Here is a 15,480-nt window from a genome sequence, read left to right on the forward strand (position 1 = left end):
ACGTGAAACCAAAAAAAAAGAAGAGAGTTTTGTGAAGCATAGAGCTACTAAAAAATCTCGGAGTCGCAGACACACAGTAGATGTAAGATGCATGCAACAAAAGTTTTAGTGTCTATATCTGACAAGAGAAGCCCAGACAAGACACAGTAAATTTAAATACCAGTACTAAGGGGGACCAGGATCAAGGAAGAGGACTTGGAGCCTAAATATATTGGCCTATGATATCAGCAGCCGAATGCCATGATATCATTACAAGCTAGCTTACAGTAATCACCCAGTTAATTAATAATAATATGTTTCTCTTTCATATATAGAAGCTACTGCTAATTAGTTTACTCCTTTACTATCTTTATTGATTAAGGATCAAAGGGAGACACCAATATTAGCAATTCAGCTTCTTTTACTATACTTTATATGTTTTTTGTATAAGATCGACCGTATATATTCTTCTGCATGTAGGTTTGCTCTCATAGTTTTATCTTTGAATGGTGTGTTTTTTAAGGTTTTGGACTGCAATTAGATATTGCAGTTCAAGTTGGACGGCCACAGAAGCAACTCAAGCGTCAGGGTCCTCCACTTGTCAAAGCCTGTCTCACTGCGAGTTTACTCTCAGGGTCTTCGTCCGGTCCAGCTCGCAGCCTGCGAGTCTGGCTCTCAGGGTCATTGTCAGCCCAAGACTTCGTCCACTTTGGCCACAGTAGAGAACATTCAGCGACCACAAATCTAATGGAGGCTTTACCAATTCCAGCTTGTTAAAGCCTCGATAACCATTAGTTGTTCACTTAACCTCAGCCAAAATGAGAACTTTGCTACATTTCTTCCTTTTCTTGATCACACTCTGGGTCAGTATCATCATCCCACCAGTTCACAGCCAGTGTATTAAAGACCAGCAACTATCATTGCTCCAATTCAAGAAAAGCCTCGTGTTTGTTTCTCTCCATCCTTCCACCAAGCTTATTTCTTGGAATGCAAGTACTGATTGTTGTTCTTGGGTCGGCGTCACTTGCAGCCGTAATGGGCGTGTTCTGGGTCTTGACATAAGCAGTGAACATGTCTCAGCTGGAATTGACAATTCCAGCAGTCTCTTCCATCTCCATTATCTTCAAAGCCTCAACCTGGCGGACAACCTCCTCGGCAGCGACTCTCAATCAATTCCATCCGCGATCGGAAAGCTCGCGAACTTGAGGTATCTGGATTTATCTGATAATCGTTATCCAGGGAAAATTCCCATCGAGATTTCACGCTTGACGAGGTTGGTGGTTCTTGCTTTGTCTGACAATGTACAACTTGGAAGTCCAAATTTACGCATGTTGGTTCAAAACTTCACAGAGCTTAGAGAGTTATATCTTGATAGTGTCCAAATATCAGAACAGGGGAGTGAGTGGTGCCAAGCCATATCATCTTCCCTTCCCAACCTCAAGGTTTTGAGCTTGTCCTCTTGTAATCTTTCAGGCCCTCTTCTCGAGTCCCTTGCTAAGCTTCAGTCTCTATCCGTGATTAGGTTGAACTGGAACAATATCTCTGCGCCAGTTCCAGGATTCTTTGCCAACTTTTCAAACTTGACTGTCTTGAGTCTCCCGGGATGCGAGTTGCATGGAACATTTCCCAAAGAGATCTTTCAGTTGCCTTCTCTACAAAGTATTGACCTTTCATTTAATGACCAACTCGATGGTTCCTTGCCAGAATTCCCAAGGAATGGATCTCTTCAGTACCTGGATCTAAGCTGGACAAATTTTTCAGGGTTATTGCCAAATTCTATTGGCAATCTCAAAATGTTGTCCACCATATATATTCAAGAATGCTATTTCACCGGACCGATGCCCAAGTCAATGACAAACCTTACACGGTTGGTTTCTTTGTCGATGTCTGGTAACAAGTTGGAAGGTTCAATTCCGTCATTCAGTGGGGCCAAGAATGTGAACTTCATAGACCTTTCCTACAATGGTCTAACAGGTACTGTTAACTCCACCACTGGGGAAACCTTACTAAGCTATTGCATCTCCGTTTGGGATCCAATAAGCTCGATGGGAATATCCCAGCATCTCTGTTTTCTCTTCCCCTTTTGGATTACCTAGATCTTTCCAGCAATCAATTCTCTGGTCCATTGCCTGAAATTTCAAATGTGTCTTCCTACCTGCTGAATGGTCCTAATCTTGAACTTGATTTGAGAAATCAATCTAACTTATCTCATTTGGACCTTTCAAATAACCAGATAAATGGCAAGATAGCCGACTGGATTTGGAGTTTAAATAATCTCAATCTCCTAAATCTTTCTTGCAACTCCCTAGGTTCTCTAGAAGTTCATTCAATTAATCTCACTAATCTAAATTACCTTGACCTTCATTCCAACCAGTTTCATGGGCAAATCCCAATTTTTCCATCACCTTGCAATGCCAATTATCTAGATTTCTCCAGGAATTATTTCATCTCTATCATACCGAGTACCATTGGATATGTGTTTCCCAGAACAACCTTTTTCTCACTTTCGAGCAATAACCTCAATGGGATCATTCCAGAATCATTATGCAATTCACATTTTCTTAAGATTCTTGATTTGTCCAATAGCTCTTTGAGTGGCACGGTTCCCCACTGCTTAACGACAATGTGGAGTCTTGAAGTACTCAACGTAAGGAGAAACAATCTTACAAATGTTGATGACTTCTCTCATAATTGCGGGTTAAAAACTCTAGACATAAGTGAAAATCACCTTCAAGGCCGGTTTCTAAAATCTCTTGTCAACTGCACCCAGTTAGAGGTTTTAAACCTTGGAAAAAATTTGATAACAGAACCATTTCCCTGCTTTTTAAGGAACACATCCACCTTGCGTGTCCTCGTCTTGCGATCCAACAAATTTTATGGGCACATTGGATGTCACAAGACTAATGGCAGTTGGCCAGTACTTCAAATCATAGACTTAGCTCACAACAATTTTAGTGGTGAAGTACCTGGAACAGCTTTGACAACCTTGCAGGCGATGAGGACTAGCAAAGATGCTGCCCCATGGAAGATCAATAACCTTCAATTTGATTTGGATGGAATTTATTATCAAGAAGATACAATCACAGTTACCAACAAAGGTTTAGACATGGAGCTGGTGTTTGTTTTAGCTATATTCACCTCCATTGACTTCTCGTACAACAAGTTCAACGGATCAATACCCAAGGAAATTGGAGAACTCAAATCATTGTATGCCCTCAACTTGTCCAACAATGCTTTCACAGGTGCAGTTCCATCATCACTAGGTAACTTGAGTCAGCTAGAGTCCTTGGACCTCTCGAAAAACAAACTAAGCGGTCAAATCCCACCGGAGCTTACAAAACTCACTTTCCTTGAATTCTTGAATCTCTCATATAATCAATTGGTCGGGAGGATACCAAGTGGTGCTCAATTTTCAACATTTGATGCAGCTTCTTTCGAAGGTAATAAAGGATTATGGGGGCCTCCTTTGACAGCAGATAATCGAACAGGGTTCTCATCACCAAAGCTAGAAGGAAACCATTCAAATGCTAGACATGAGATTGATTGGGATATTATCTGTCCTGAAATTGGGTTTACATGTGGGTTTGGGATTGTCATCGGGTCACTTTTGTTTTGCAAGAGATGGAGGAAATGGTATTACAGTGCTATGTATAACATGCTTCTGAAGATATTCCCTCAGCTGGAACAAAGATTTGGTCATCACAGGAGACATGTTTACGTACATCAAAGATACTGGAGACGTTGAAGTGGTTGTGAAGATCAATGCACTTGACTCGTTGTTGGCCTCAGTTTGCTAATAAGGACTAAGATCCGTGCTTTGTTTCTGTGTATTTTCATGTAAGTTGGACTCACTCTTTCAATTTGTAACACATAATAAGTAACTGTGGCAAACTTGCTCATTATTTGCATGTTATATGTTAAAAAATTTGCTCGAACTGTCACTTTTGTAACTTGTTTTCCTATGCTTTTTTTGGGTTGTAATGAAGTACAGTGAACTCCAGACTTATTAAAGATTTTTATTCTAATGAAGCTGGTGAGGAACTGGCAGAATGACATTGAGATATGGGATAAGAGAGCTGTTGCAGATGTCAAAATTGTATGAACTGATATTCGATCTTCAATTAACAAATTTGTTGTAGTATATATGAATCATGTTGTACATATGAGTCATAGTATAAATGTCTATATCATGTATACAATAGGTACTTGAGTGTATAATGTAGGTATAGAGACTTGTGTGACAAGCTTTATGCCAAAGGGAAACAAGCATGGCAATTATCATCATCACAGCCACAATGTAGAGCTGCAGCTGTAAATGGAGTAGTTATCAAATTGAGTTTCTCTTTGAGCATTCACACTACAAAATGTACTCCTATAAATACCTCTTTGTATGAGATGAATAAACACACTTGAATCTCCATTCTCTCTGAAATTTTACTCTCTTTCTCTGTGTATCAATATATACTTGTCCTCAAACACGTTATCAGCACGAAATTGCTCTAGAATTAGAATCGAAATTGAAAAGAGTAGAGGTAGTTCATAATCCGATCAAAGTCATTTTTCCAAACTTACAAAAAACCTCCAAAATCTAGCACATATCAAAGCCCTTCATTCAAGAAGCTCAGAACCGGCCTCAGAACCTCCAGAACCGGCCGGAAACAGCCTGAACCGGCCAACGGAAAAATTGAACCGCTGCCGAACCGCTATCGAAGTACTGCCGAGTCCTGCCGAGATCTGCCGAGATCTGCCGAGATCTGCCGAGAGCACCTGCCGAGATCTGCCGAGAGAACCTGCCGAGATCTGCCGAGATCTGCCGAGAGCACCTGCCGAGTCCTGTCGAGCATCTGCCGAAGCACCTGCCGAGGATCTGCGCAGCAGCTGCCGAGCACCTGCCGAGGATCTGCGCAGCAGCTGCCGAGCACCTGCCGAGGACCTGCGCAGCAGCTGCCGAGCCACCTGCCGAGCCCCCTGCCTAGCAGCTGCGCAGCAGCTGTCGACACATCTGTCGACAGATCTGTCGACCAACTTTCCGGCGACTTTTCCGGCAACTTTCCGACAACTTTTCCGGCGACTTTTCGGACACTTTTCCGGCGACTTTTCGGACACTTTTCCGGACACTTTTCCGGCGACTTTCCGGACACTTTTCCGGCAACTTTTCGACAACTTTTTCCGGCAATATTATTCCAAGGTATTATTTACTAAAAGTTCCCGTTTTTTGAGTTTTTATTCCACATTTCTTCTCTTTCTTTTTCTCGGAAACTTACAATTAAAAACGGAATTACAGAAATTCACGCTAAACGAACTAAGAGCGTTCGTAATCATGAACTAAGAGTGTTCATAATATTCGGACTAAGAGCGTCCGCAAAACATCATTGTTTTGGTCTAAATATTATTGATTTTAGCTTTCGTGGAAGTTTAAACTCCGAAACTAATATATCTTCTCTTATTATCTTCAGGATGTCGAATGAACCTAGACTCGACTTTCAAATGCTTGACTCAACGGGTTCGGAATACCATAGTTGGGTAACCGACGTTGAGAACCACCTCACTTCAAGAGGAATATTGCCCATAATTCAAGCTCCTAATCCAGGCCTTGTGTTCCAACGAACACCTACAAAGCATGCACAAGCTATTATCTTGATGCGGCGCCATATGGATAAAGCACTCATATTAGAGTACATGTCAATCAAAGATGCTAGAGACCTATGGGTAGCGCTAGAAGAGCGTTTTGGTAATATCCAAGATACCCTCCTCCCTGACTTGAAGGTTCAGTGGAATAATATACGCTTCTCCGACTTTAAGACTGTTGCTGAATATAACTCGGAAGCTCTTCGCCTCAAAGCCATGTTGAAGTTCTGTGCAAAGCCTCTCACAGAAGAGGAGCTAATTGAGAAGACTCTCTCCACCATTCCCGTCTCAGCAATTGTGATATCAAAGCAATATCGCACCGAAGTCAATGCTGGACGAATTACAAGGTTTAATGAGCTTATTAATCTTTTGTCGGTAGCTGAAAAGCACGACAACATCCTTGTAAAGAATTATCATTCAAGGCCCATTGGAACCAAGAGCGTCCGTGAGGCAAATTATAATGCACCCAAAAGAGGGCGCAAGCAGCAATACCCTAATAACAGGGGACAAGAAAGGCGTACTGGCCCATATAACCACCCCAATAAAGAGAGAAACCGCAACTTTAGAGCGGACACTCGTGGTGGCAACTTCACACGTGGTGGTAACTCCACACGTGGTGGCTTCACACGTGGTGGCAACTCCACACGTGGGAGAGGTGGATACGATAACAATATGGGCCGTGGAGGTCGCATCATAAGACGTGGTAGTAGCAGTAACCCTCCTAGGGAATATCCACAACGTGGACAAACTGCACCTCCAATGAAAGGAGGCAACCATAATGACGTGTGTCATCGGTGCGGATCAATCGAGCATTGGTTCAAGCAATGCCATGCAAGTACTCAACTAGCTGCAAGCTACAAAGAGTATAGGCAATTCAGGGAGCAAGAATCCAACCTTGCCGAAGATGAAGAGAGTGAAGATGTCAATCTCACCATAGAGGACTTCAAAGCTAAACAAGTGCATGAGGATGCAGCAGACTTTGATTAGAATAGTCTTTTCTATTTTCCAAGAATGGCAAATGTGCCTTAATCAATAAAAATTATATTGACTCTTTCTCATGTGGCGTACCCAATGAAGTATGATGTCTAGGAAAGTAATTGAGATCAAGGTATTTAAGCGAGCCTCGCTCCACCAACATCTCTCTACTTCCCTGGTCATATTTCATTGGAATTACCAAACGGATTGAGAAAATACAATTTGTATATGTTTGATTACATTTTGGAATAGACTTTGGAAACCTTGATGTAATCATTGGTTATTTTCCTTATCAATAAAGTATCGCATTCAATGTCATGGACATGTGTTAATATTCCGAACTTTATTCTTTTTTCAGTATGTTTTCCGGAGAAATGGAATGCCTTCTTGATAGTGGCACCACACATACTATATTACGACATAGGCAATTATTTTTATGGATGACGCCTAGTCGATCTTCAATAACTACGATGGCAGGATCATCACAATTGATTCATGGTCGAGGACCGGCTCAATTCTTGTTGCCAAATGGCACGAATATTAATATCACCGAAGCTCTATACGCTCCTAGGGCTGGAAGAACCCTATTGAGTTTTAAAGATATAAGAGCCAATGACCTTCATGTGGAAACACATTGTGAGAATGGACAAGAGTTCCTTTGCATTACCTCTAATAACTACGGAAATACACGAGTATTAGAGAAACTTATGTGTCGCTCTAGTGGATTATATGCAACCACTATCAGAGTAATTGAATCCAACCATGTCATGAACGAAAATTTATTGGATTCTGACACATATAGACTTTGGCACGACCGTTTGGGTCACCCAGGTCGTGATATGATGCTCCGTATATTAAAAACTTCACACGGACATCCATTCTTCAAAACGAAAAGAAGTACGAACCAAAGATTGGTCGAAAAAACTACTTCATATCATTCGTTTTGCAAGGCTTGCTCTTTAGCAAAGGTAGGATCAAGACCATCCTATGCAAAGGACACTAAAGAAAATATACCATTCTTGCAAAGAATACAAGGTGATATTTGTGGACCTATTCAACCAACTTGCGGACCATTTAGGTATTTTATGGTGTTGGTTGATGCATCGACACGCTGGTCACATGTCATGCTATTATCCACGAGAAATGCTGCATTTGCTAAACTCCTAGCACAAATCATTAAATTAAGGGCTCACCACCCTGATCATCCTATTAAGTCAATTCGTCTTGACAATGCTGGAGAGTTTACATAAAAAACTTTTGATGATTATTGCATGTCCATTGGGATCGAGGTTGAACACCCTGTACCTCATGTACACACCCAAAATGGTCTCGCAGAAGCTGCCATTAAAAGACTTCAAATGGTTGCTCGAGCATTGGTTATGCGCACCAATCTCCCTATTTCTGCTTGGGGCTATGCAATATTGCACGCAGCTGTGCTTATTCGTCTGAGGCCCACTGCCACCCAACCATTTTCTGCTTCCCAGATGGTAACTGGGTATGAGCCCGATGTCTCACACTTACGCATATTCGGGTGTGCAGTCTATGTGCCAATTGCGCCGCCACAGCGCACCAAAATGGGTCCTCAAAGACGATTAGGTCTTTATACTGGATATGACTCTCCCACCATTATCCGCTATATAGAACCCTTGACAGGTGATCTATTTACCGCACGATTTGCGGATTGTCACTTTGATGAGACAGTCTTCCCGTCCTTAGGGGGAGACATGAACTGTAATGTTACAGAAAAGACAGGAATTGTCGTGGTTTGTCCCCACTCTGTCTCATCTTGATCCCCGAACAGCACAATCTGAAATAGAAGTGCGGAGAATTCTCGATCTTCAGAACGTAGCAGAATCAATGCCTGATGCGTTTTCTGATATCGCTAAAGTGACAAGATCACATATACCTGCTGCAAATGTGCCTGCAAGGATTGATGTCCCTAACACTAGAGGACATGATGCCATCTCAAGAGTACATGAGAATGGCGCCAACGTCCCCTATATGGGTGACGTAGTGGCTAGACCCACGGCCCCCGCCAGGAAGCGCGGAAGGCCCATAGGTTCGATGGATTCTCGCCCAAGAAAGAAAGCGAGTTTGGCACAAAATAATCCATTAATTATCGATACAATTAATCCATCTCATGAAAATATTCCGGATTATGGTTATGTCAAAGAGACATCATTGGAGGACGCTCCAATAACAGAACCAATTCCAGAGAATAGAGAGATCTCCATGAATTACACTAGTATACATGTGATGATGGACAGAAATTCTATGATTATGAATGATGCATTTGCATATCATATTGCAAAAGGAATTATAGAATACGATGATATCGAACCTCGCTCCGTTGAAGAATGTCAACGAAGAGCAGATTGGTCTAAATGGAAAGATGCGATCCAAACTGAATTGGATTCACTAACAAAGAGACAGGTATTTGGGTCTATAACGCTGACACCACCAAATATAAAACCTGTTGGCCATAAATGGGTCTTTGTTAGAAAGCGTAATGAGAAAAATGAGGTTGTTAGATACAAAGCCCGCCTTGTGGCACAAGGTTTCTCACAACGCCCTGGAATCGACTACGAGGAGACATATTCTCCCGTAATGGACGTTATAACGTTCCGCTACCTTGTCAGTTTGGTAGTTTCCGAAAAACTTGACATGCAGCTCATGGATGTGGTTACAGCATATCTCTATGGGGATCTAGATTCAGAGATATATATGAAGGTTCCAGATGGACTTCAATTACCTAAATCAAATGGCTCTAAACCACGGAGCGCGTTTTCAATAAGATTGAGACGCTCACTATATGGATTGAAACAATCCGGACGGATGTGGTATAACCGTCTAAGTGACTACTTGATTAGGAAGGGATATATTAACAATGAAATATGCCCATGCGTGTTCATTAAAAGGACAAGTTCTGGATTTGCAATTATAGCAGTTTATGTCGATGACATGAATCTAATTGGAACTCTAAATGAGTTAAAAGAAACTGCTAAATATTTGAAATCCGAATTTGAGATGAAAGATCTTGGGAAAACACGGTTTTGTCTCGGAATAGAACTCGAGCACCGTAGTGATGGGATCATGATCCATCAGTCAGCATATACTCAAAAATTACTAAGGCGCTTTAATGAAGATAAAGCAAAACCTGTGAGTACTCCCATGATCAGCCGTAGTCTTGAGCCCAGAAAAGATCCATTTCATCCAAAGGATGAGGACGAAGGCTTATTAGAGGCTGAAGTGCCATATCTAAGTGCAATAGGTGCATTATTGTACTTAGCTCAATGCACAAGACCAGATATCTCATTTGCAGTGAACTTGTTGGCTCGACATAGTTCCTCGCCAACACGCCGCCATTGGATTGGTATAAAGACAATCTTTCGATACTTAAAAGGTACGATTGATATGGGCTTGTTTTATCCCTACAGGGAGAAAAGAAAAGACGGAAGTATGGGATTAGATCCCACAAGGCAAAAGGCCACCTTCCATAATATGAACGCCGGCGACACCATCCATGGTGGCCGACGTTCTCCTCCTCCCCTCCATCAAAATGATAATGATGTTTTGATGGGTTTTGCTGATGCAGGGTATCTCTCTGACCCTCACAAAGGTCGCTCCCAAACAGGTTATGTCTTTACCATGGGAAGCACCGCGATATCTTGGAGATCCACAAAACAGACCCTTGTTGCTACTTCCTCAAATCATGCAGAGATTATTGCTCTACATGAAGCTGTGCGTGAATGCATATGGCTAAGGTCTGTAAATAGACACATTCGAGGAACCTGTGGTTTGAAGTCTACCACAGAAGAACCTACATGCATTTACGAAGATAATGCAGCTTGTATCGAGCAAATGAAATTAGGTTTCATCAAGGGGGACAATACCAAGCATATATCGCCAAAATTCTTCTACAATCAGCAACAACAAACACTTCTAAAAATTGAAGTAAATCAAATCCGATCAGAGGAAAATGTAGCGGACTTATTTACTAAGTCGTTACCAAAATTCCCTTTCGAGAAACATGTGAAGAGTATCGGATTGAGAAGGTTATCCGAACTCCCACGGTCTCCAGGGGGAGTCTAAATCAGGGGGAGTATCCAGATACATACTCCACACTCAACGCGCGTTGTGCTCTTTTTCTCCTTCGACCAAGGTTGTTTTTTCCCACAGGGTTTTATTACTTGGCAAGGTTTTTAACGAGGCAATTTCGAAGCGCACGACCTAGACAATACTATTGACATGAAATATCCAAGGGGGAGTGTTGTAGTATATATGAATCATGTTGTACATATGAGTCATAGTATAAATGTCTATATCATGTATACAATAGGTACTTGAGTGTATAATGTAGGTATAGAGACTTGTGTGACAAGCTTTATGCCAAAGGGAAACAAGCATGGCAATTATCATCATCACAGCCACAATGTAGAGCTGCAGCTGTAAATGGAGTAGTTATCAAATTGAGTTTCTCTTTGAGCATTCACACTACAAAATGTACTCCTATAAATACCTCTTTGTATGAGATGAATAAACACACTTGAATCTCCATTCTCTCTGAAATTTTACTCTCTTTCTCTGTGTATCAATATATACTTGTCCTCAAACAAAATTAACAATATACAGAGCTTTCTTATTATAGTCTGCGAGAATTTATGTAGCATAAACAGATTTAAAAGCAAGCTTTAATATCGAACTATATATAAGGTCAAAAAGTGGCAGTGCACATTATTAGGTGAAAAAAAATTATACATAATGAAAATAGGACGGAAAAGTTCAGTAGAATTCCAACTCTTAAATCTATACTCTGTTGGGTGCAGGAGAAGATGGTGGAATGACTTGCAAATATGTGGTTCCTATTTACAGCCTTCTTGTTCATGAGAAGTATGGCTTGGTATCACAAGCAGTACCTGACTTGTTTTCACTTGGAGCTGGCAAACTTTTGAAGCTTAGATCTCTACTATTTGCACCTAAGCGACGTATTCTGGGTACAACTACCTCACTTCATAAAATACAACCTCAGACAAGTAGATCAGGAATTGATAAAACAGAAATAATGCCTCTCATTCAGTAGAAACCCATTTGTTTGAGCAGAGCATTTCTGATGTCTTATGAAAGTTATTGACCAAATAAAACTATTGGGGCAATGTATTACTTGAGCTTATGTTGGAAACAGATCCTACTTCTTCAGAAACTTCGAAACTCAAAAGCATATTCAAACACGTTAAAATTAAAAACAATTACAGTTCAGCACATTAGCACATACTAAAATTCAAACAAAAAAGTCGAAACTAAACGGAATGAAGATCCTCAATACTTGCATGCCTTCATTACTTAGGTAGCAAGCGTATACTAACAAACCTGAAACCTCAGGACAAAACCCAATTCGATCAACAAGATCCAACACCTCTGTTTCTTATTTGAATCTGCTTATGCGACATGTATGAAGCAATTACAAAAACAGCAACGTAGTGTTGAGCTTAACCTGAGAAATTGCTCACCCGCGTATCACATTTCCATGGAAATTTAACGCAAAATTATTTTCAATAACCAGGGTTTCCAAACGTTCTCTCAAATTGGTTACTAGAAATACATTAAATATTTTTTCTTTGACAATTTAACAAAATTTGATACAACAATGTCATATATTTGTCAATATTTATGAACCACAAGAAAATACATAATCACCATCATACAGCTTGGGGAATTTACTTCACCTAAAATCCTAAACGAACTGTGGAACTACTCTAAGAGCCATAATTCATTGCAAACCCCGTCTTATGATCCCGACATGTAAGTATACCTTGACTGTGCTCCTGAAATAAGCTCAACAAGTTTTGCTGCACAAACCAAAAATTTTGTTGTTGCCAGATCAAGTTCTCAGTACATAAAAGAACTCAACTTCATAAAGTAACAAGACAATCTAGAAATGAAGAAAATAAACTACAAAACCAACCTGCAAGAAATCCAACTACTGGTATATGTTCCAACATATTCTCAGTGCCTTCAAGTCTTCGCCTAAAATTATCAACCATAAGAGTCATGAAACAAATGATTAACTCCTAGAAAAAGCAGCAATGTATTATCAAATTACAAGAGGTGCGACTGCCAGCTACCACTCTACTTACCCCACCCTTATCAGAGGTTTGAATAAAGTCTAAAGTGGTTTTTTTTATCTCTCTTATCTTTTCTGTGAGGATTGGAAAAACATGAGGGTGGAAAACATTCATTATTTAAAACAACTTCTGCATTTACCTGGTATACTTGCTGAAAAACGGATCTCTCATGAGGTAAAGTGCCCATAACAGTTTTCGTCTTTTAACCTGAATCCAAGCCATAATACAAAGAGCTACTCAGCACCAACTTCAATGGGAATAAATTAAGACAACAGATTATGACACCTAGTAGAAGGTTGATCTCATAGTCTACAAAGAATTTGGGAACATCTAACCTCATTCTTTTCAGGGACAGAAAGATGAAACTGCTGCTCTTTTGTACTACCTGTGGACGAAGTAATTCGAGATAGAATGCCCATTCCAGTGAAGTCCACAGCCAGCGAAAGAAACCAAGGAATCCAGGAGCGAGCTCCATATTTCCGAATAAATAAAACATAAATAAGTGGTCTTGTTATAAATAGCACTTCCCCAGCCACATACAAAGCCCCATGGAGACCCTTTTCGGACAATATGGAGGATAGAGTCGACCTCTCAACCATTGGAGCTGTGAGAAATAAAATCTTGTATTAATAGAAACTAATATAAATTGTAATTACACTTATCCCAGTGTGTATATGAGTAGTTACTTGGAGGCTCCATAATGGCATGCTGGTGTTGAACCCGACGCAACCATACTGGATCTGAAACAGTTCTAGCCTTTTCTCCAAACCTATTCAATGCAGATAGTGCTCTTCCTTCTAAATTCCATGGATCCTGTGCATGATTATTTCTCAAGTGACCATTCCCATGCTGCTCACCAGGCTTCATAAAACCACCACTTCGACGCTGAGGAGTTAAAGTATCCAAATTTTTTTCATCATTTGGTGTCTCTCCTCCATGGAGAAGCATCTTATATCCACTGTTCCGGAACAAAGCTAACCTAACTAGCACCCTGATAAACAATGAAATCCCCTAATGAGGCAACAAAGAAGCTTGCATGCAATAGTTGTTTGATATATTGAGTGAGATATGTTAAATAACAATGGTCCTTACTTGCTAGCCTCCATAATAGCAATGTAATTCCATTTTTTGTCATCACCAAAGTACTGTTGAGCCACAACTTCAACCAACGTTTCCAAGTCCTTTAGTGCAGATATACACAATGGATAAGGAAAAGAATTACGCGCAGCATGACCAGCATGTAATCGAGGAGAAGCTGTGTCGATTATATGTTCATTGACAGCAGTTAATATTCCCAAGATAGTAGTTACTGCGAAACATCATATAAAAATAATATTACCAACTTTGCAGTTTCGTGATATGTATATGCACACATATGCGAGAAATAGAAACTTCATTATATATAACGACAAGAAAAATGTTGGAATCATGTCGGAAACAAAACATCTGTTTTTTTTTTTTCTGTAGAAGGTATAGTTACTTCAGAGAGAGCTAGATAATTACTTGGAAAACTAAAAGAAGCCCTGCAATTTCTAAGCTAACAAGAAGTAGCCAATGTTACCAAAATTTCAAAAAACCTGCTTCTGGTCCTATCTCTGATTGAGAAAACCGTTCAGGTAGAAGCCAAGTGAATCCCTGCACAAAATTGTTCAACACCGAGTTAAGATGACAATAAATTTAAAAAGAAAACTGAAAGTAAAGCCCTACATTCAAACGAAAACACAATCGCAGCACAACAAAGCCATAATTTTTCTCCACTTAAGAGTTACCTTGCTGGCAATGAAAACACAAAAAGAAAGAAAACTAAACTAAACACAAAAAGGCAAACCACAGATCAGCGCAGGAACATATTTGGGTGATGTAATAACCAGAGAACAAATTAGGACTGCTTAACTCGAAATCGCTTTTTTAAACAAGTAGTCAGAACACTTGCATTGCATTACCTTCTGAAACACTCATGACCAAATTCTCCTCAAACCCACATCTTTTGAGCAACCATAGATAAATTTCGAAAAATCAAAACCAACAGGAACAAACAGTAGTACTAACCACACTAAACACTCCACAAGGGTGCAAAGTAATTATAGAAGGTAATTCTTCTTAAACCAAACATGAACGCTATTAAAGATTGGTTTTTTTTTTATCAGATTTTCTCCATTTCTAACAAAATTAAAAAAATCCCAGTGAACCAAATAGCACAAACAATCCAATGAAACTAGAAAAACCACCGCATCAAATGATAACCATAGACGTAGAGAAAGCAATGAAATTTAAAGAAACTGATAGAGAAGCTCACATTGGCGAGAGACTCCAAGGAGTGAACATAGTCCTTGTTCTCCCTGACCCATTTCTTATAAGCCTCCATAGCCTCCCAATCTCTCTCAAAGTCTCTGCCTTTCCCACAAATCCCCAACCTCCTCCTACTCGGCCTTATGCGACTTTGGGACGGAGACCCACAAGGACCAAGCCCTTTATGGTAATTTCATCTCTCAGTTTCTCGGTTGCTGATGTGTAATAGGAAAAGGCTCGATGAGAGGAGAAGGATTGGGTGTGGTTTATGTTATGTGCCGCAAATGAGTTTGTTTCATCTGGGTCGTGGGTCCGTATGGGTTTGAGATTTTCGGACTGAAGTGGACTCTGGACGGTTGAGATTTTGGGGACTGATGAGGTTATATAGGCTGACGCGGCAGAGAAGCCAAGCAATGGATATGGGTTTTGCACGCCCCAATGAGGGGCATTCGCAAGGGTAGGACCTAGATTACTAGACGAATGGGGC

At 40.5% G+C, this 15,480-nt stretch overlaps 2 protein-coding genes across 3 annotated transcripts; one reads left to right on the forward strand and one right to left on the reverse strand.

The window, feature by feature from the left end:
• The first annotated feature begins 797 nt into the window (after positions 1 to 797).
• LOC112167651 (receptor-like protein 19) lies at positions 798 to 4,081 on the forward strand. The gene is made up of 4 exons (XM_024304705.1): positions 798 to 1,953; positions 2,406 to 3,612; positions 3,659 to 3,767; positions 4,010 to 4,081. The coding sequence occupies exons 1-4, from the start codon at positions 798 to 800 to the stop codon at positions 4,079 to 4,081; spliced, it is 2,544 nt and encodes an 847-aa protein (XP_024160473.1).
• An 8,047-nt stretch (positions 4,082 to 12,128) lies between these two features.
• On the reverse strand, positions 12,129 to 15,193 carry LOC112179340 (peroxisome biogenesis protein 16). Of its 2 annotated transcripts, XM_024317738.2 has the most exons (8): positions 15,001 to 15,193; positions 14,282 to 14,339; positions 13,797 to 14,013; positions 13,391 to 13,695; positions 13,040 to 13,308; positions 12,844 to 12,911; positions 12,545 to 12,606; positions 12,129 to 12,428 (listed from the first exon to the last, which is right to left on the reverse strand). In XM_024317738.2, the coding sequence occupies exons 1-8, from the start codon at positions 15,067 to 15,069 to the stop codon at positions 12,367 to 12,369; spliced, it is 1,110 nt and encodes a 369-aa protein (XP_024173506.1). In that variant the 5' UTR covers positions 15,070 to 15,193; the 3' UTR covers positions 12,129 to 12,366. The 2 variants fall into 2 exon arrangements, with proteins under 2 accessions (XP_024173506.1, XP_024173514.1); XM_024317746.2 differs by lacking the exon at positions 14,282 to 14,339 and having other exon boundaries at positions 15,001 to 15,190.
• Positions 15,194 to 15,480: the final 287 nt, after the last annotated feature.

This window comes from Rosa chinensis, chromosome 1 (assembly GCF_002994745.2).
Source record: "Rosa chinensis cultivar Old Blush chromosome 1, RchiOBHm-V2, whole genome shotgun sequence".
Taxonomy (NCBI): domain Eukaryota; kingdom Viridiplantae; phylum Streptophyta; class Magnoliopsida; order Rosales; family Rosaceae; genus Rosa; species Rosa chinensis.

What these genes read in the sequence shown, in the direction of transcription:
- LOC112179340 (XM_024317738.2), bottom strand. Translation starts at nt 15,069, where the DNA reads ATGGAGGCTTATAAGAAATGGGTCAGGGAGAACAAGGACTATGTTCAC. An exon ending in GCTATTATGGAGGCTAGCAA is followed by an intron (nt 13,696 to 13,796) that starts GTAAGGACCATT and finishes ATTGTTTATCAG; the next exon opens with GGTGCTAGTTAGGTTAGCTT. An exon ending in AGTAGTTGGATTTCTTGCAG is followed by an intron (nt 12,429 to 12,544) that starts GTTGGTTTTGTA and finishes TGGTTTGTGCAG; the next exon opens with CAAAACTTGTTGAGCTTATT.
- LOC112167651 (XM_024304705.1), top strand. Translation starts at nt 798, where the DNA reads ATGAGAACTTTGCTACATTTCTTCCTTTTCTTGATCACACTCTGGGTC. An exon ending in TTCCTACAATGGTCTAACAG is followed by an intron (nt 1,954 to 2,405) that starts GTACTGTTAACT and finishes CCAATTATCTAG; the next exon opens with ATTTCTCCAGGAATTATTTC. An exon ending in TGCAAGAGATGGAGGAAATG is followed by an intron (nt 3,613 to 3,658) that starts GTATTACAGTGC and finishes ATATTCCCTCAG; the next exon opens with CTGGAACAAAGATTTGGTCA.